At 41.7% G+C, this 13,521-nt stretch overlaps 1 protein-coding gene across 2 annotated transcripts in view; it reads left to right on the top strand.

Moving 5' to 3' along the window:
* The window catches only part of LOC146970094 (rho GTPase-activating protein 12-like), a 115,842-nt gene extending 111,281 nt beyond the window's left edge, over positions 1-4,561 (top strand). For both annotated transcript variants that reach the window (XM_085804282.1, XM_085804283.1), the window contains 3 exons: positions 425-559; positions 2,096-2,201; positions 3,743-4,561. In XM_085804282.1, the coding sequence (XP_085660408.1) occupies positions 425-559; positions 2,096-2,201; positions 3,743-3,917 (416 nt within the window). In that variant the 3' untranslated portion in view covers positions 3,918-4,561. The remainder of the gene's footprint in view (positions 1-424; positions 560-2,095; positions 2,202-3,742) is intronic.
* Positions 4,562-13,521: the final 8,960 nt, after the last annotated feature.

Below are 13,521 nucleotides of genomic sequence, written 5' to 3'. Positions count from 1 at the left end.
GCCCTAACACTCGGTCGTATAAACCAACCAGTCAGCAGACGATGCTGCAGCCACCAAACATCTTTACATCATTAGACCGTCGATGGTCCGTTAATAAGCCGTGTTTTACTGCTGTAGCCGCTCACAGGGGGAAATCGATGGGAAAACTGGTCAAAACTGGTCCGACTTGATGATGGGATGGTTTCACCTTTTCTGTGAGCAAGTCGTTCCCTCAAGTTTAGTTCAGTGAGTTTATTTCAGTCTCGTAAAATCAAGTACGCACATCAGTGTTGAGAGCAAAAACGTAGCTGCTGTTGTCGCCGTGGTTTCTTCCCGTTGTGTCGTTTACAGACGCTTCACACACACTTTCACACATGTGACCTGACAGTTTGTGTGCGTGTGTGTGTGTGTTTTTGTGTGTGCGTGTGTGTGTGTGTGTGTGCAGATGAGAAGGTGAACCTGACGGACGGGAAGTGGGAGGACATCCACGTGACCACCGGAGCTCTGAAGATGTATCTGAGGGAGCTGCCCGAGCCGCTCTTCACCTACGCCCTGTTCCACGACTTCGTCAGCGCCATCAGTACGTACCGCGCTCTAACACACACACACACACACACACACACACACACACACACACACACACACACACACACACACACACCTCTACCTTTTATTTATTCATGCGTTCCCTCGGTGTGAACCTGGAGCAGCGTCGGTGTTACTAAGTGTGTTGTCAGTGGAAACCTCTTTCTGTCAGAAGAGAGACTGGGTCTGGAAATTTACTGCTGCATAAACCACCAAGCAACGACAACGACGACGTGTTATTGAACTTCTTCCTGTCACAAAGTTTCTCATGGAAAAACTTTTTATTTTACTGATTTTATTTATTTATTTATTTAGTATAAACTGAACGCAGAGAGATTTATAAAATGTGAAACGTTTGATTTTAACTCCTCTTGTATTTTTTTTTGGTCCTGACTTTGGAAACTCCTACATAATGATTAAAGAGGAACTGAGCAGGATTTCTCCTGTGGCTCTGCTACATTTATACCTTAATTAAAAAGCTCTGGAGTAATTGTGATGGTTAACTACACGACTTGTGACTTGTTACGAGTGAGAACAGAGGCTCTCTGCCTTCACCTGGCGTCTCACGGCTGAAAACCAACCTGGTAACATCAGTGTAGAGCTCAGTCGCCGCCCGGTGTCCCAGCTCTCCTCTCTGTGCACCGCCACACAAACGCGCTCCGTAACCCTGAATCTTTTGTTCATGACGGTCAAGACTACACAAACACATGTTGTAACATCGTATATGTTATTTAAGCAATCTAAGGGCGTTGTTCGTCCCTCCGCTTCACGTCGGGCCGAACAACGCCCCTAGCCGTGGTATAATGAGCATAGACCACGGACTGGAGTGATATATTGCTTTTATAAAACGGTTACCAATAATGACAATATGAAAGAGGGATACGCAATCAATTTCATGTAGTTTTATTCAACCAGGAATAGATTATTCAATAAAAAGCTGTTCCCAGCTGTCCAGCTGTTAGCTCCAAGTAGTTCTGCATCTGGTCTTTTCCTCTGTCACTGCTCAGTCCCCTCTACCATTGTTAACCCTCTGGAGGTCAAAGTTCACCTTCAACATGTCAATTACACTACTTTACTACATTTTTTAACATCGTAAAAACATCAACTGTCTGTTGCTATGGACTGCAACAGTCCGTTGTCATGGATACATGACAACAACTTCCATTCATACCAGTCATACGTGCCTGAGGCGGAGTGATATCCTACGCTGTGATAAGGCTTTAGAATAGTAGCCGTGGTATATGCTCATTATACCACGGTTAACAACCAATCAGATCGCTGGATTTCACCTTTACGTTTTAAAATATATGATATATAACGTTATCCACCGCTCCATGGATTGATTTCTCACCGGCTTTGTTGTAACCAAACACATGGAGGAGAGGAGGGTTAGAGACACAGAGGAGACCAGACCAGACTTACAGAGTCTCTGACATTAAAGGGTTGTTTCACAGCTCTGTGATGATTCATGTTCTTCACTCAGACTTTAAAAAACACTTTGTTTTATTTTGTTTTGTTTTTCATCCTGCAGAGATCTCAGACTACAAGCAGAGGGTTCACTCCATCAAAGATCTGGTCAGACAGCTGCCCAAGCCAAACCACGACACCATGCAGGTCCTCTTCAAACACCTCAGGAAGTAAGAAAACACACACACACACACTCACATCACACACTTTGTCATCTCTCATCCAGTCACACTCTGAAACTCACAGATATTTCATCTACACTGAAACTAAACAGAAAAACCACAGACACTTTACATCTGATGAGTCGCTGCAGTGATTGGTCGATCATTAGGATTTATTTTCAGACATCTCCAAACCAGCAGCGTTACACAGTATTATAACACTGTAACTCAGCAGCAGAAGAGAAAGGGAGGATTCAAGCTTCCTGGTTGGTTGAAGGACACAAACACCAGGTCGTGATTCAAGTCTGACGTGTAATATAAAGGTCACTGAGCCGACCGGACGCTGTCTGTTTAGAAATCCTTCAAATTAACATTTAAAGATCATTTGTTACACAGCTGGGATGTCGGGATGTAACTTTCTGCTCAATCGCACCAGTTCATCAATGTACCTGATGAACTTATTCATACAGGTCAACACATGACAAACATTAAAGTGACTATCTATCTATCTATCTATCTATCTATCTATCTATCTATCTATCTATCTATCTATCTATCTATCTATCTATCTATCTATCTATCTATCTATCTATCTATCTATCTATCTATCTATCTATCTATCTATCTATTATCTATCTATCTATCTATTATCTATCTATCTATCTATCTATCTATCTATCTATCTATCTATCTATCTATCTATCTATCTATTATCTATCTATCTATCTATCTATTATCTATCTATCTATCTATCTATTATCTATCTATCTATCTATCTATCTATCTGTCTATTATCTATCTATCTATCTATCTATCTAGTATCTATCTATCTATCTGTCTATTATCTATCTATCTATCTATTATCTATCTATCTATCTATCTATCTATGTATCTATCTATCTATCTATCTATTATCTATCTATCTATCTATCTATCTATCTATCTATCTATCTATCTATCTATCTATCTGTCTATTATCTATCTATCTATCTATCTATCTATTATCTATCTATCTATCTATTATCTATCTATCTATCTATCTGTCTATTATCTATCTATCTATCTATCTATCTAGTATCTATCTATCTATCTGTCTATTATCTATCTATCTATCTATCTATCTATCTATCTATCTATCTATCTGTCTATTATATATCAATCTATCTATCTATCTATCTATCTATCTATCTATCTATTATCTATCTATCTATCTATCTATCTATCTATCTATCTATCTATCTATTATCTATCTATCTATCTATCTATCTATCTATCTATCTATCTATCTATCTATCTATCTATCTATCTATCTATCTATCTATCTATCTATCCATCTTGACTTTAATGTGTTTGACTTGAAAAATAAAGAATAGCAGTGAAGTAACAGACAGTGTCCGTTCAGACGACGTGATTCGTCTGTTTTAAAAGTTTGTCTCTACACGTGTCCTCGTGTCTTTTCTGAAACATCTAACTCTCCTCCTCCTCCTCCTCCCCCTCCTCCTCCTCCTCCCCCCCCCCCCCCCCCCCCCCCTCCTCCTCCTCTCCTGCAGGGTGATCGACTACGGTGAGGAGAACCGTATGACGACCCAGAGCGTGGCCATCGTGTTCGGCCCCACGCTGCTGCGGCCCGAGACCGAGACCTGGAACATGGCGGTCCACATGGTCTACCAGAACCAGATCGTGGAGCTCATCCTGCTCGAGTACGAGAACATCTTCGGCAGGTAGACGGACGACGCCACAGGAGATCAGCCTTTTTTCTTTTTTTCCTTCGCTCTTCCTGTTCCCAGCTCGGCCCTGCCAGAAGCGGCTCGACTCGGCTCGGCTCGACTCGGCTCGGCTCGGAGGGAGGGAGGGAGGGGGAGCAGCTTCTCTTCATCTCCAAACTAAAAACCTGCTGCGGTCACTGGCTTCTCTGATCCTGCAACCTCTCTGGACCAAAACCAAAATGTGTCTCATAAAACCAAAACATAGATGTTTATAGATTAACTAACTAGCGACCAAAAAAGTTTTAGACTCTTTGCACTTTTCAGTATCTGTTTTTGTTTTTTTTTCCTCCTGCAGCTGCGTTTGTGCCACTTTAACTGCAAAAAAAAAAAAAAAAAGGTGACGTCCTCCTGTCCTGACACTGGATTCCTATGTATGACTAATAATAATAATGATAATAATAATAATACACGGGCCAAATGGAGCCTCTACTACTGCACAGACTGACTGAGACCAAAAAGGCTGTGGAGCAGCAGCAGCAGCAGCAGCAGCAGCAGCAGTAGTGGTATTAGTAGTATTGGAGCTTTCTCATGTGGGATGCGACCTGTCTGCACCGTACTGTAGATCTCAACACTTCTATTGACTCTTCACTCCTGTAATGAACCGAGAGAAGGAACCTGAAGCTGCTTCGTGCCCTCAGCTCGACTGGAAACAGACGGACGTACAGACACTAAGAAGATGGAGCTAGAACAAGGAGAAGAAGGAATCTGGAGTTTTTTTTTTATTTAGGAACTAAACATTTTAGTAGGGAGGTTAAGCGACTTTTGACTTCAAGTCATGATGCAAAGGTTCCCTTTGGCATGGAAGTACCTTAGGGTCATACAAATAAATCTATCCTAAGACACAAGTGAGATCACACTTCAAAATAAACACGTTTTTAAAATGCCTTTTTTTAATTGAGAAAACGCATGTTAAAAGCACATTCCATTTAGAATGTCCATATAAACTATAATGCCTTCAGCTCCTGGATGTTATCTACAGCTTATTTGTGACATGATTGCAATATTTCAGAATTGTTTCTCAGTTTGAATGATGAACAGGAATCTAATGTCTTTCAATCTGCAGGGTGGACTGACATAGGAAGCCTAAAGTCCAGTCAAGACATTCCATTATGGCTAATAAAAATAAGAAATAAAGATACTGTAACATCATGAGATAGATAAGATGGGCATTAACAAGCATTCACAAAAGTAAAAATCTACCAAAATAATGAAGCTTACCAGTTTCTCAGCATTACTCTGAGAGAGGATCTTAGCCAGCTATACTGCAGGTGAAATAAGTCAGTCCTAATCATATGCTTTATGTGGGAGCTGCAAACCTAAACTTCCCTATATGTACATAAAAGCTGAACATTGCTTATTAAGGGCGTTCTACACTAAAATGTGTTAGTTTACTTTAGGAGCACAATGTAAAATGATTTCAGTAGCAGGTTATATAAGCCTTAAATAATGTACAGGGTCCAATGTGACCCATTTTTACATTTGAGAACAGTAAAAACATTTTTCCTTTGACTTTAAGTTGACTTCTAATATGACCCAGAATGGGTCATACATGTAAATTCAACTTTTTTAAATCAACATACACAAGCAGTAACTAGTTCTAGGTAGGCCTATATTTTGACCAACACAATATTTGGCTAATTGGTCTTTCCTGACACTACTGTGATATGAATTACATCTTATTATTTAACTACTTGTAGGCTATATTTGTTGCACTCTGTCTGATGTTCAACAAATCAGTATAAGTATAGTTTTATTAATGTTTTTACATTAATAAAACCCAATATCCTGTCACACAAGCAGCTGCATGTTGTCTCAGAAGCTGTAGATCTCATCCAGGAGCTGAAGACATCAGGGCATCTGCCTGAGTTTATATGGACATTCTAAATGGAATGTGCTTTTAACATGCGTTTTCTCAATTAAAAAAAGGCATTTTAAAAACGTGTTTATTTCAGATACAAAGTGTGATCTCACTTGTGTCTTTGGATAGATTTATTTGTATGACCCTAAAGTACTTCCATGCCAAAGGGGACCTTTGCATCATGACTTGAAGTCAAAGGCCTACAGTATTTTTTGGGCTTAACCTCCCTACTATTTTTTTCTCTGTTTCTTTAATGTTCTTTATTCTTTTTATTTTTATTCCACCTTTTTTTTCTTTCTGTCTCTCTGCAACTGCCTCTCCTTCCCTCTTCATCTCCTCCTCCTCCTCCTCCTTCTTGACAAACTGGACCGGGGTCCTCTGAACACTTGAGGTTTTCTCACCACTGACTCTGTATTATATATCTGCATGCCACCTCCTACATTCGGCTTCTAGAACAAATCATCTCGCAGCGGTCAGAACATGAACTTGAACAATGGTACTCAGCTGGTTCTTCCCTTGACTAATGGATTTAACATGTGAAGGCTGAAACGGCCTTCGAACACATCTCCATTGACACAGTTGTACAGTGTTTTATGTGTGTGCATGTGGACGGGTGGGGTTTAAATGGGTGGGTGGATGGATGAATGGATTTACTGACAATATACTGTATTGTACAAATAGTAAATATAAGTACATTATGCCTGGAGTGTTAACAATGAGAGGGAGAACTCACTATGTGGTGATAATCGTGTAACCAACATGTGAGGGGATAAAGAAATGAACTGAGGCTGTGGAGGTTTACCTGTGACTCAGGTAGATGGGAGATTGTGAATGTAAAGAAAATGCTGTTGGCTTTATCAGACTGGAATAAAGGCCTCTGGTGAGAGGAGATATTCTTTATGTTGCTTTCATATTCATTTGTTCATTTAGTGTAACGCTGTACTAGCTCCACATTTTTACACATTTTCAGTGTAACACAAGCACCATGATCACATGCTAAAACTAAAACTTTTCTACTTCTGGCTAATAATCAATACACAAAACTGAAAGGTTTAACTTGTATTATAACAGATGAGGTGCAAGATAAGATAAGATAAGATAAGAAGACTTTATTGTCCAATGGTTTAAAAACACAGTGGAAATTTGCCTGAGGCTGAGGTTCACTTTAACTTCTTGTGAACCATTCAAAAAAAAAAAAAAAGTGTTTATATTTTTTTGTTTTCATGTTCTATTTTCAGAAAAAGGAGAAAAAGAAGAGTTCCCGCACACATGGCCAACTTGCAGAATTTATTATGCGACGTTTCGGTACTAGACCTTTTTCAAGCAAATGTTTGCGCCACCACAGGAAGCCATCTTAAATAGGAGTGGCTGTGTGACACAAACCAATCACTTTCCCACACGTCTGGATGTGAGGAATTCAAATATTAAATATCAACATATAAACAATAGAAACAGCATCAATGTAGTACAAAGGTAAAGAACAATGAATATACAATAAATACTAAGCTGCCGTGACTGGATACATTAGGTCCTAATGGAAGGTAATAAATCTGAAACAGTCTGAAATCTGAAACAGTCTGAACAAATCATGCAGGGTCTACCTACATATGTAAATGAGCACAAGACCAAAGGTCACATATAGATTCATAAGTCTGGTGATGTGGACATAAACATACGTGGCTGCATCTTCTATAGCTGGACAAAACCCCACCAATAGACATAAAGAATATTATCAATAGCAATATTAACATGAAAACTGTAAAGTCTGAGGGATCACAGGAAACAGGTAAACAACATTTCATCATTAAGTCCCTTAGGTGCCAGTGTTTGGAGGGTGTAGATCCAGAACGCTTCTCTCTGTTTTAATAATTTGTCATGGTCACCTCCCCTGGGTGGTAAGGTGACCTGCTCAATGCCACAGAACCGTAAAGAGGAGATGTCATGATGAGAGTTATTAAAGTGTATGGCTATGGGATAGTAAGGGTCATTTCTGCGGATACTGCTATATTTTCAAAAAATAAACAATCAAACAACGTACGTCATACGTAAAGCCGAGCTACCCCCGTACGCTCATTACGTAAGTTACGTAAAGGTCCCACAATGTCCGGCGGCAGGTGTCCTGCAGGTACCCAGCCAAACGGGTGTTGGTGTTTACAGCTCCAGAACCGTGAATTACTTCTGGGGACGAAACGGAAAGAGGAAAATTAAACCAGAGAGGATTTATCAAACAGCAGCAAACAGGTAAACTTGTGTTTTCTCCTCCAACTGTCACGCGGTCAGTGAATATTAACGGTTACCTGCTAACGGTCAGCTGCTGCTAGCTGTTAGCTGCTAGCTGTTAGCTGTTAGCTGCTAGCTCACAGCACCTCTCTCTTTTCTTACTAACTGAGTCTGGACTAGGGCTGCACGATTATGGCCAAAATGATAATCATGATTATTTTTGTCGATATTGAAATCACGATTATTAATCACGATTATACATTATGTTAGATAAAACATGTTTTTATTGCACTTTCTATTTGAAACAAACAATAGGCTATGTGAACAAGGCGCAAAATAAAACGTAAAATAAAAATAAATAATAGCCTAAAATAAAATTTACCCAAGACAAAGGGCTAGCGAAAAATAAATGCCATTGCAGAGTGCAGAGGTGTCATTCTGTACAGTAGCGTACAGATACTTGTGTAAAAAACAAAAAATAAAAAATAAATCTGGTAGAAGTAGCTGCTGATTCAACTCCTTTACTCAAATAAAAGTAAGAAAGTACAGGCTCTGAAATGTAATTTCAAAGTAGGCTATAGGTAAAAATTAATTTTTGCCATCAATGATACACAGAGATGTGTGGGCAAGAGTCTGTCTAGCATGGACCAAAGCACAGCACGGGTGGTTCAGCAGCAATTTGGAACGAATTAAAAACATTTAATGAACAGACCAAGTGTTTTCACACAGGCAGCGTCCAGCAGGTCGGCCTAGCTCAACTGTGCTGCCACCAAAACGGCCATAGATCGCCGTTACCGGCCGTTATGATCACGGTCGGAACGTTTTATTTACACGACGTATGTAATTAACACCAGAACGGCCACGTGGGGTGACGGGGTCTCGGTCCAGCTTCGAGACCACCACCCCGACCTCGATCCGATCCAGAGCGAGACGGCGACAGTAGACAGCCTTTGGAGGTGCTGACTGACCAGACCATGGATGTATTATATTAACTGGATACCGGACCGGAAAATGGCCGCCGTTCATTTCAATGGAAGTTGCTCGCCTGGCGCATACGCCGAAAAAGTTTCTGACTTCCGGGTTTACTTCCGCGTTATGCGGCCCATAGAGCATGCGCAGTTGAGTCACCCCCCATAATGCTCTGCGGCCTCCCATCATGCCCTGGGGCAATGAGAACGAGCAACCGCCGTTCTAGTTTTGGCGCTGCGCGTTCATGTATGTGTTACTTGTGGAGTTAAGGAATGAGTATTAAGACTTTTACAGGACTCACACGGACTTTAAAACAAAGATTTAAAAAGTAAGACGGCCGATCGTAGGTTTACTACGGTCGTTTATAGGATCGTTAAATCGTTTTGACAGTTAATTAATATACAATGTTACACTGAAAACGAGTTAGTCCGAACCTGTAAGCTTAAATCACAATGGAAAATAAATCATAATTAACTGTATTTTTGTTAAACATGACAGAGATGACCACAGAACACCTCAAATAATGTAATGAGGCTTTACTCTTACCTTTTTTATATTGAATAGTATATTTAACTTGCTGCACAGTTCACCAGTTGTATCTACAGGATGTTGGTGGAGGTATTATAAACGTAGTCACACGTGTTTTGTTTTTAATCAACCACAGCTGTGATTAAAGAAAATTAGAGCTCTTTGGCAAAAACATCTTCCTTTTAATAATTGTCTGTACTGGCTGTGTTCATAGTTTCATCATTAAGCCTTCAGGTGGATGAGACTCTTTGTAATTCAACAGTTTAACTTACAATTTAGCTATACAATATTTCCACAACACGCAGAATATCAGTGTCCACTAAATACAGCTGTTACAGAACCAGACATTTTAATTAAACACGATGCCTCAGACACAGTTGCAGATGTTGGATTTGGTAGAAGCAGAAAAAAGTCACAAGCATGTTTGTTTTTTTCCGAACAATTTAATAATATGATGATGAGTTTAAGTGATCATTTAGCATACTGACACTGAACAAACACACACTGACGACAGTGAGGAGGAGGAGGAGGAGGAGGAGGAGGAGGAGGAGGAGGAGGACGTCCATGGTTCTTCCTCCGGCCCCGGTGAAGACGGGGAGCAGCTGCACCGTCAGGACACACACACGACACACACCGACCATGGGGGAGTCTGGAGAAGTCTCGGTTTACATTTTACCACCGTGGCATTAATTAAGCCGTAAAATAAATTAACGTGAACGGAGCAACAGGTGTAGAACATCAGCCGCGATGAGACACTGTTGACACACACAAACACATACAGCATAAATGACTTATCAAGCTAAAATTACTGAAAAATATGGGTTTTACAGGAGCAGTAATGTAAAACAGTCCGGGTTTCACGTCAGTAAATGCAGTCATTACGAGGCGATCTCATCAATTAAAACGTTACGTTTAAGAATACGAGTTGACAAGAGACTAATAACAGACATTAATATCATAAAGTTGATGTGACCAAACAAAAACTCACCTTTGAGCCGTGTTTTCCACTTTTCTGAGTGATTTTAGCTCCAGACAGAGTCTCATTAGTTTCAGGCATCCTCGGTCCCGAGACACACACGACCGCGCACTGCTGGTGCACGGACACAGCCGTGACGTCACGGCCAGAAAAGAGACTTTTCTGTGGCTTTTCTGGCCGTTAGAAAACATTTTGACGGATAAAAAGTCCATGACTTAAAAATATAGAATACAAAGATTAGTAATTAACGGAGGTTACAGCTGGAAGTGTCCTGTGAACAGTTTTACAGGCTTCTCTTTTACTATTGCGGTCTATGGGAAAAATCCTTTCTGGGCCGCATGGGATTTTTTGTTGCAGTACCACGGGTGGCCACTGGGAAAAATCGGCGTGCCTGCTGAGAGGATTACAGGGGGGCTGGACCAGACACAGACACACGTCATGTCTACTGTCGCCGTCTGCTGCCGACATCGTCTCACTCTCACTGCAGAGTGAGATCCATCCAGTCTATGAGTGAGACGTAACACCGGGCGCAGAAGGTGACACAGTACAGCAGCATCTGAAGGCGCCGACTGACCGGCCGGGACACACACTCTGGACTGTAAACAACATGTAAAGGGAGGATGCGCTCGCTTGTTAGTTAGGCAGCTTCATGGAGCCTTAACCTCTCGTTCGCCCCCTGGTGGTTGGCGGACTACTGGTTGAGAAAGCGCTTGATTTGATATGCAGCACAGCCCGTTTTTTATGTTAATAATCGTGACGATCATCTTAATTTAATCGTGGCAGCCAAAATCGTGATCGTGATTAAAATTCAATTAATTGTGCAGCCCTAGTATGGACGTTTCTCTGAGTCCAGGGCTCCGTTTCACAAAGCAGCTTTAGTGAAACTCTGAGTCTGTTCACCCTGAAATGAGGGGAAACTCTGGGTTTTCTGTTTCAGAAAGGGAGGTAACTCAAACCAGGGAAAGAGGAGTAAGTCCAGCCCGTTTCACAAAGAGAGGTAACTGAAGCTCGGAGTCAGTTACTATGGCAACACACTCCATGAACCTAACCTGGTCGGGACCCTGAGTTTCTCCTCTTTATCTGAAGCTGCAGACTGAAAGCAGCAGCTGACAGGACTGGATGTTTTATTCTCCATGAGGATTAGTTTGATCGTTCCCGTTGTTCTGCACCGTCACTTTATCTCAACAACCCTCACATGACACGAGTCACAACTACGGGTGCAACGGTACAGGTAGCCCACGGTACGATATGTACCTCGGTTTTTGGCCACGGTTCTCGGTACGGTTTCGGTATGTGTTTTGTGCAGAGAACTTTTTTTTTCTCCCAAAATAATGTTTATAATTTATAATATTTCTAATACAGCTCTCCTCTCTCTCTATCTCTCTCACTCACACTCACACACACACACACACACACACACACACACACCTGAACTGTCTGTGAACAGCCCCTAGCTCCTCCCTCTGCACACTCCTTTAGTCTTTCAGTAGGTGAACACTCTGAAGCCACTTTCAAACAGAGATGGCGCTATATTGCCGTCACTATGCTGGCAGCCACAGTCTCTCAAAAGAAGCGGTTAGTCTATTGTGTTTTTTTAAACAGCCTTTCATCCCTGTCAGTCAACTCCTCCTGCTCGACCTCGGTCTCTCTATCGCGCGCGGACACGCGGGCACGCGACCACACACATGCGGTGTGCATGGACAGAGTCCTGCTGGAACTCTAATAAAAGCTAAATGTGCTAAATCGCGCTAATAACTAATTAATTTCCCCCGCGATTGCGATCAGCGACCGCTCATGCCGCCGCCTGTTTGTTTTCTTTTTTTTTTTTCCCCCTCTTCTGTGTGTGAGGCTGAGCTGCTGCACTTTCAGTTGCAGGGGGGGAGTCACTGTGAGCGGGCTTTCGCCTTAAACGGCCAGGCACACACATACACGGCACAGCTGCCTGTAAAGCAGGAAGAGCTGATGGACGCTGAATCTGAAATACCGCGGTCCAAGAGCGTATTGCACCGTGCAGGCCGTACCGAACGGTTCGGTATTTTACCGAGAACCGTTGCATCCCTAGTCACAACACGGACACACACGCAGTTCAGAGAAAATTGCACTTCTCTCTTATTTTTTTCGTAGTAGGTTGATCCACTTGTGGATTATTTCCAGGTGATTGATGACTACACCACATCCCCGTCACGTTATAATGGAGACAAACTTGAACATATCAAACACACATTTGGAGTTGCACCTGCTCAAACACACAGTAATGTTGAATAACTCTCCAGATTTCTTTTTCTTTTTAGATTAATACTCACGTATGTCCCGCGGTAAAAAAAAAAAAAAAAAAAAATCAGAGCTCAGGTCCATTTGCCGCTGCTGCAGAGAATCTCTTTTCTTTTTTTGGGGTGGGGGGGTACGTGATTCTGCGTCAGCATTCATACGTCACTCCACCGTGAGAAGTGGGAGGGGCGAGGCTTTTTTTTGCTGGTTGCCATGGTGAATCATGTTATCTTTGTTCCATTGATGAGGGCTTTTCATCTCCCTGTAACTCAGGGTCAAGTTACTCAGAGTTGATTGAACCAACTGTTATCACCTGTTCTCAGAGTAGATCAACTCAGAGTTCAGGATTAGACTCAGAGTTTGTTGAAGCTGCTTTGTGAAACGGACCCCTGCTCGTCAGACTCTTCCTGTTGTGGCTGTTTGTGTGGCTTCTTTATTCACCAATCATTTGTTACGTTTGTGAAAACAGCAATGGCCAGAGCGGAAACAGAGGCGGTGATTAGTTTGTTTGAATGTAAAGTGAAGCTTCTTGTGTGTAAGCAGCGCTGCCTCGGGGCTCTGGAGCCTAACGTTACGTACAGAAATCACCACATTTACAAAAATTAAATAAATATTTTACAATGAACCGATCAGTCTGCATTAAGTTTTATTTTATTAAACTATAGTTACCAGGGGTAGACAATAAGGGAAATTTGCCACTGGCCCTCCGGGCCAGTGGCTTTTGAAGATCACTGGCCCCACCAT

Source organism: Trachurus japonicus, chromosome 17 (genome assembly GCF_045865225.1).
Source record: "Trachurus japonicus isolate A0001 chromosome 17, Traja_1.0".
Lineage (NCBI taxonomy): Eukaryota > Metazoa > Chordata > Actinopteri > Carangiformes > Carangidae > Trachurus > Trachurus japonicus.
The sequence above is the reverse complement of the archived record's forward strand: the minus strand, read 5'-3'. Positions and strand labels throughout refer to the sequence as shown.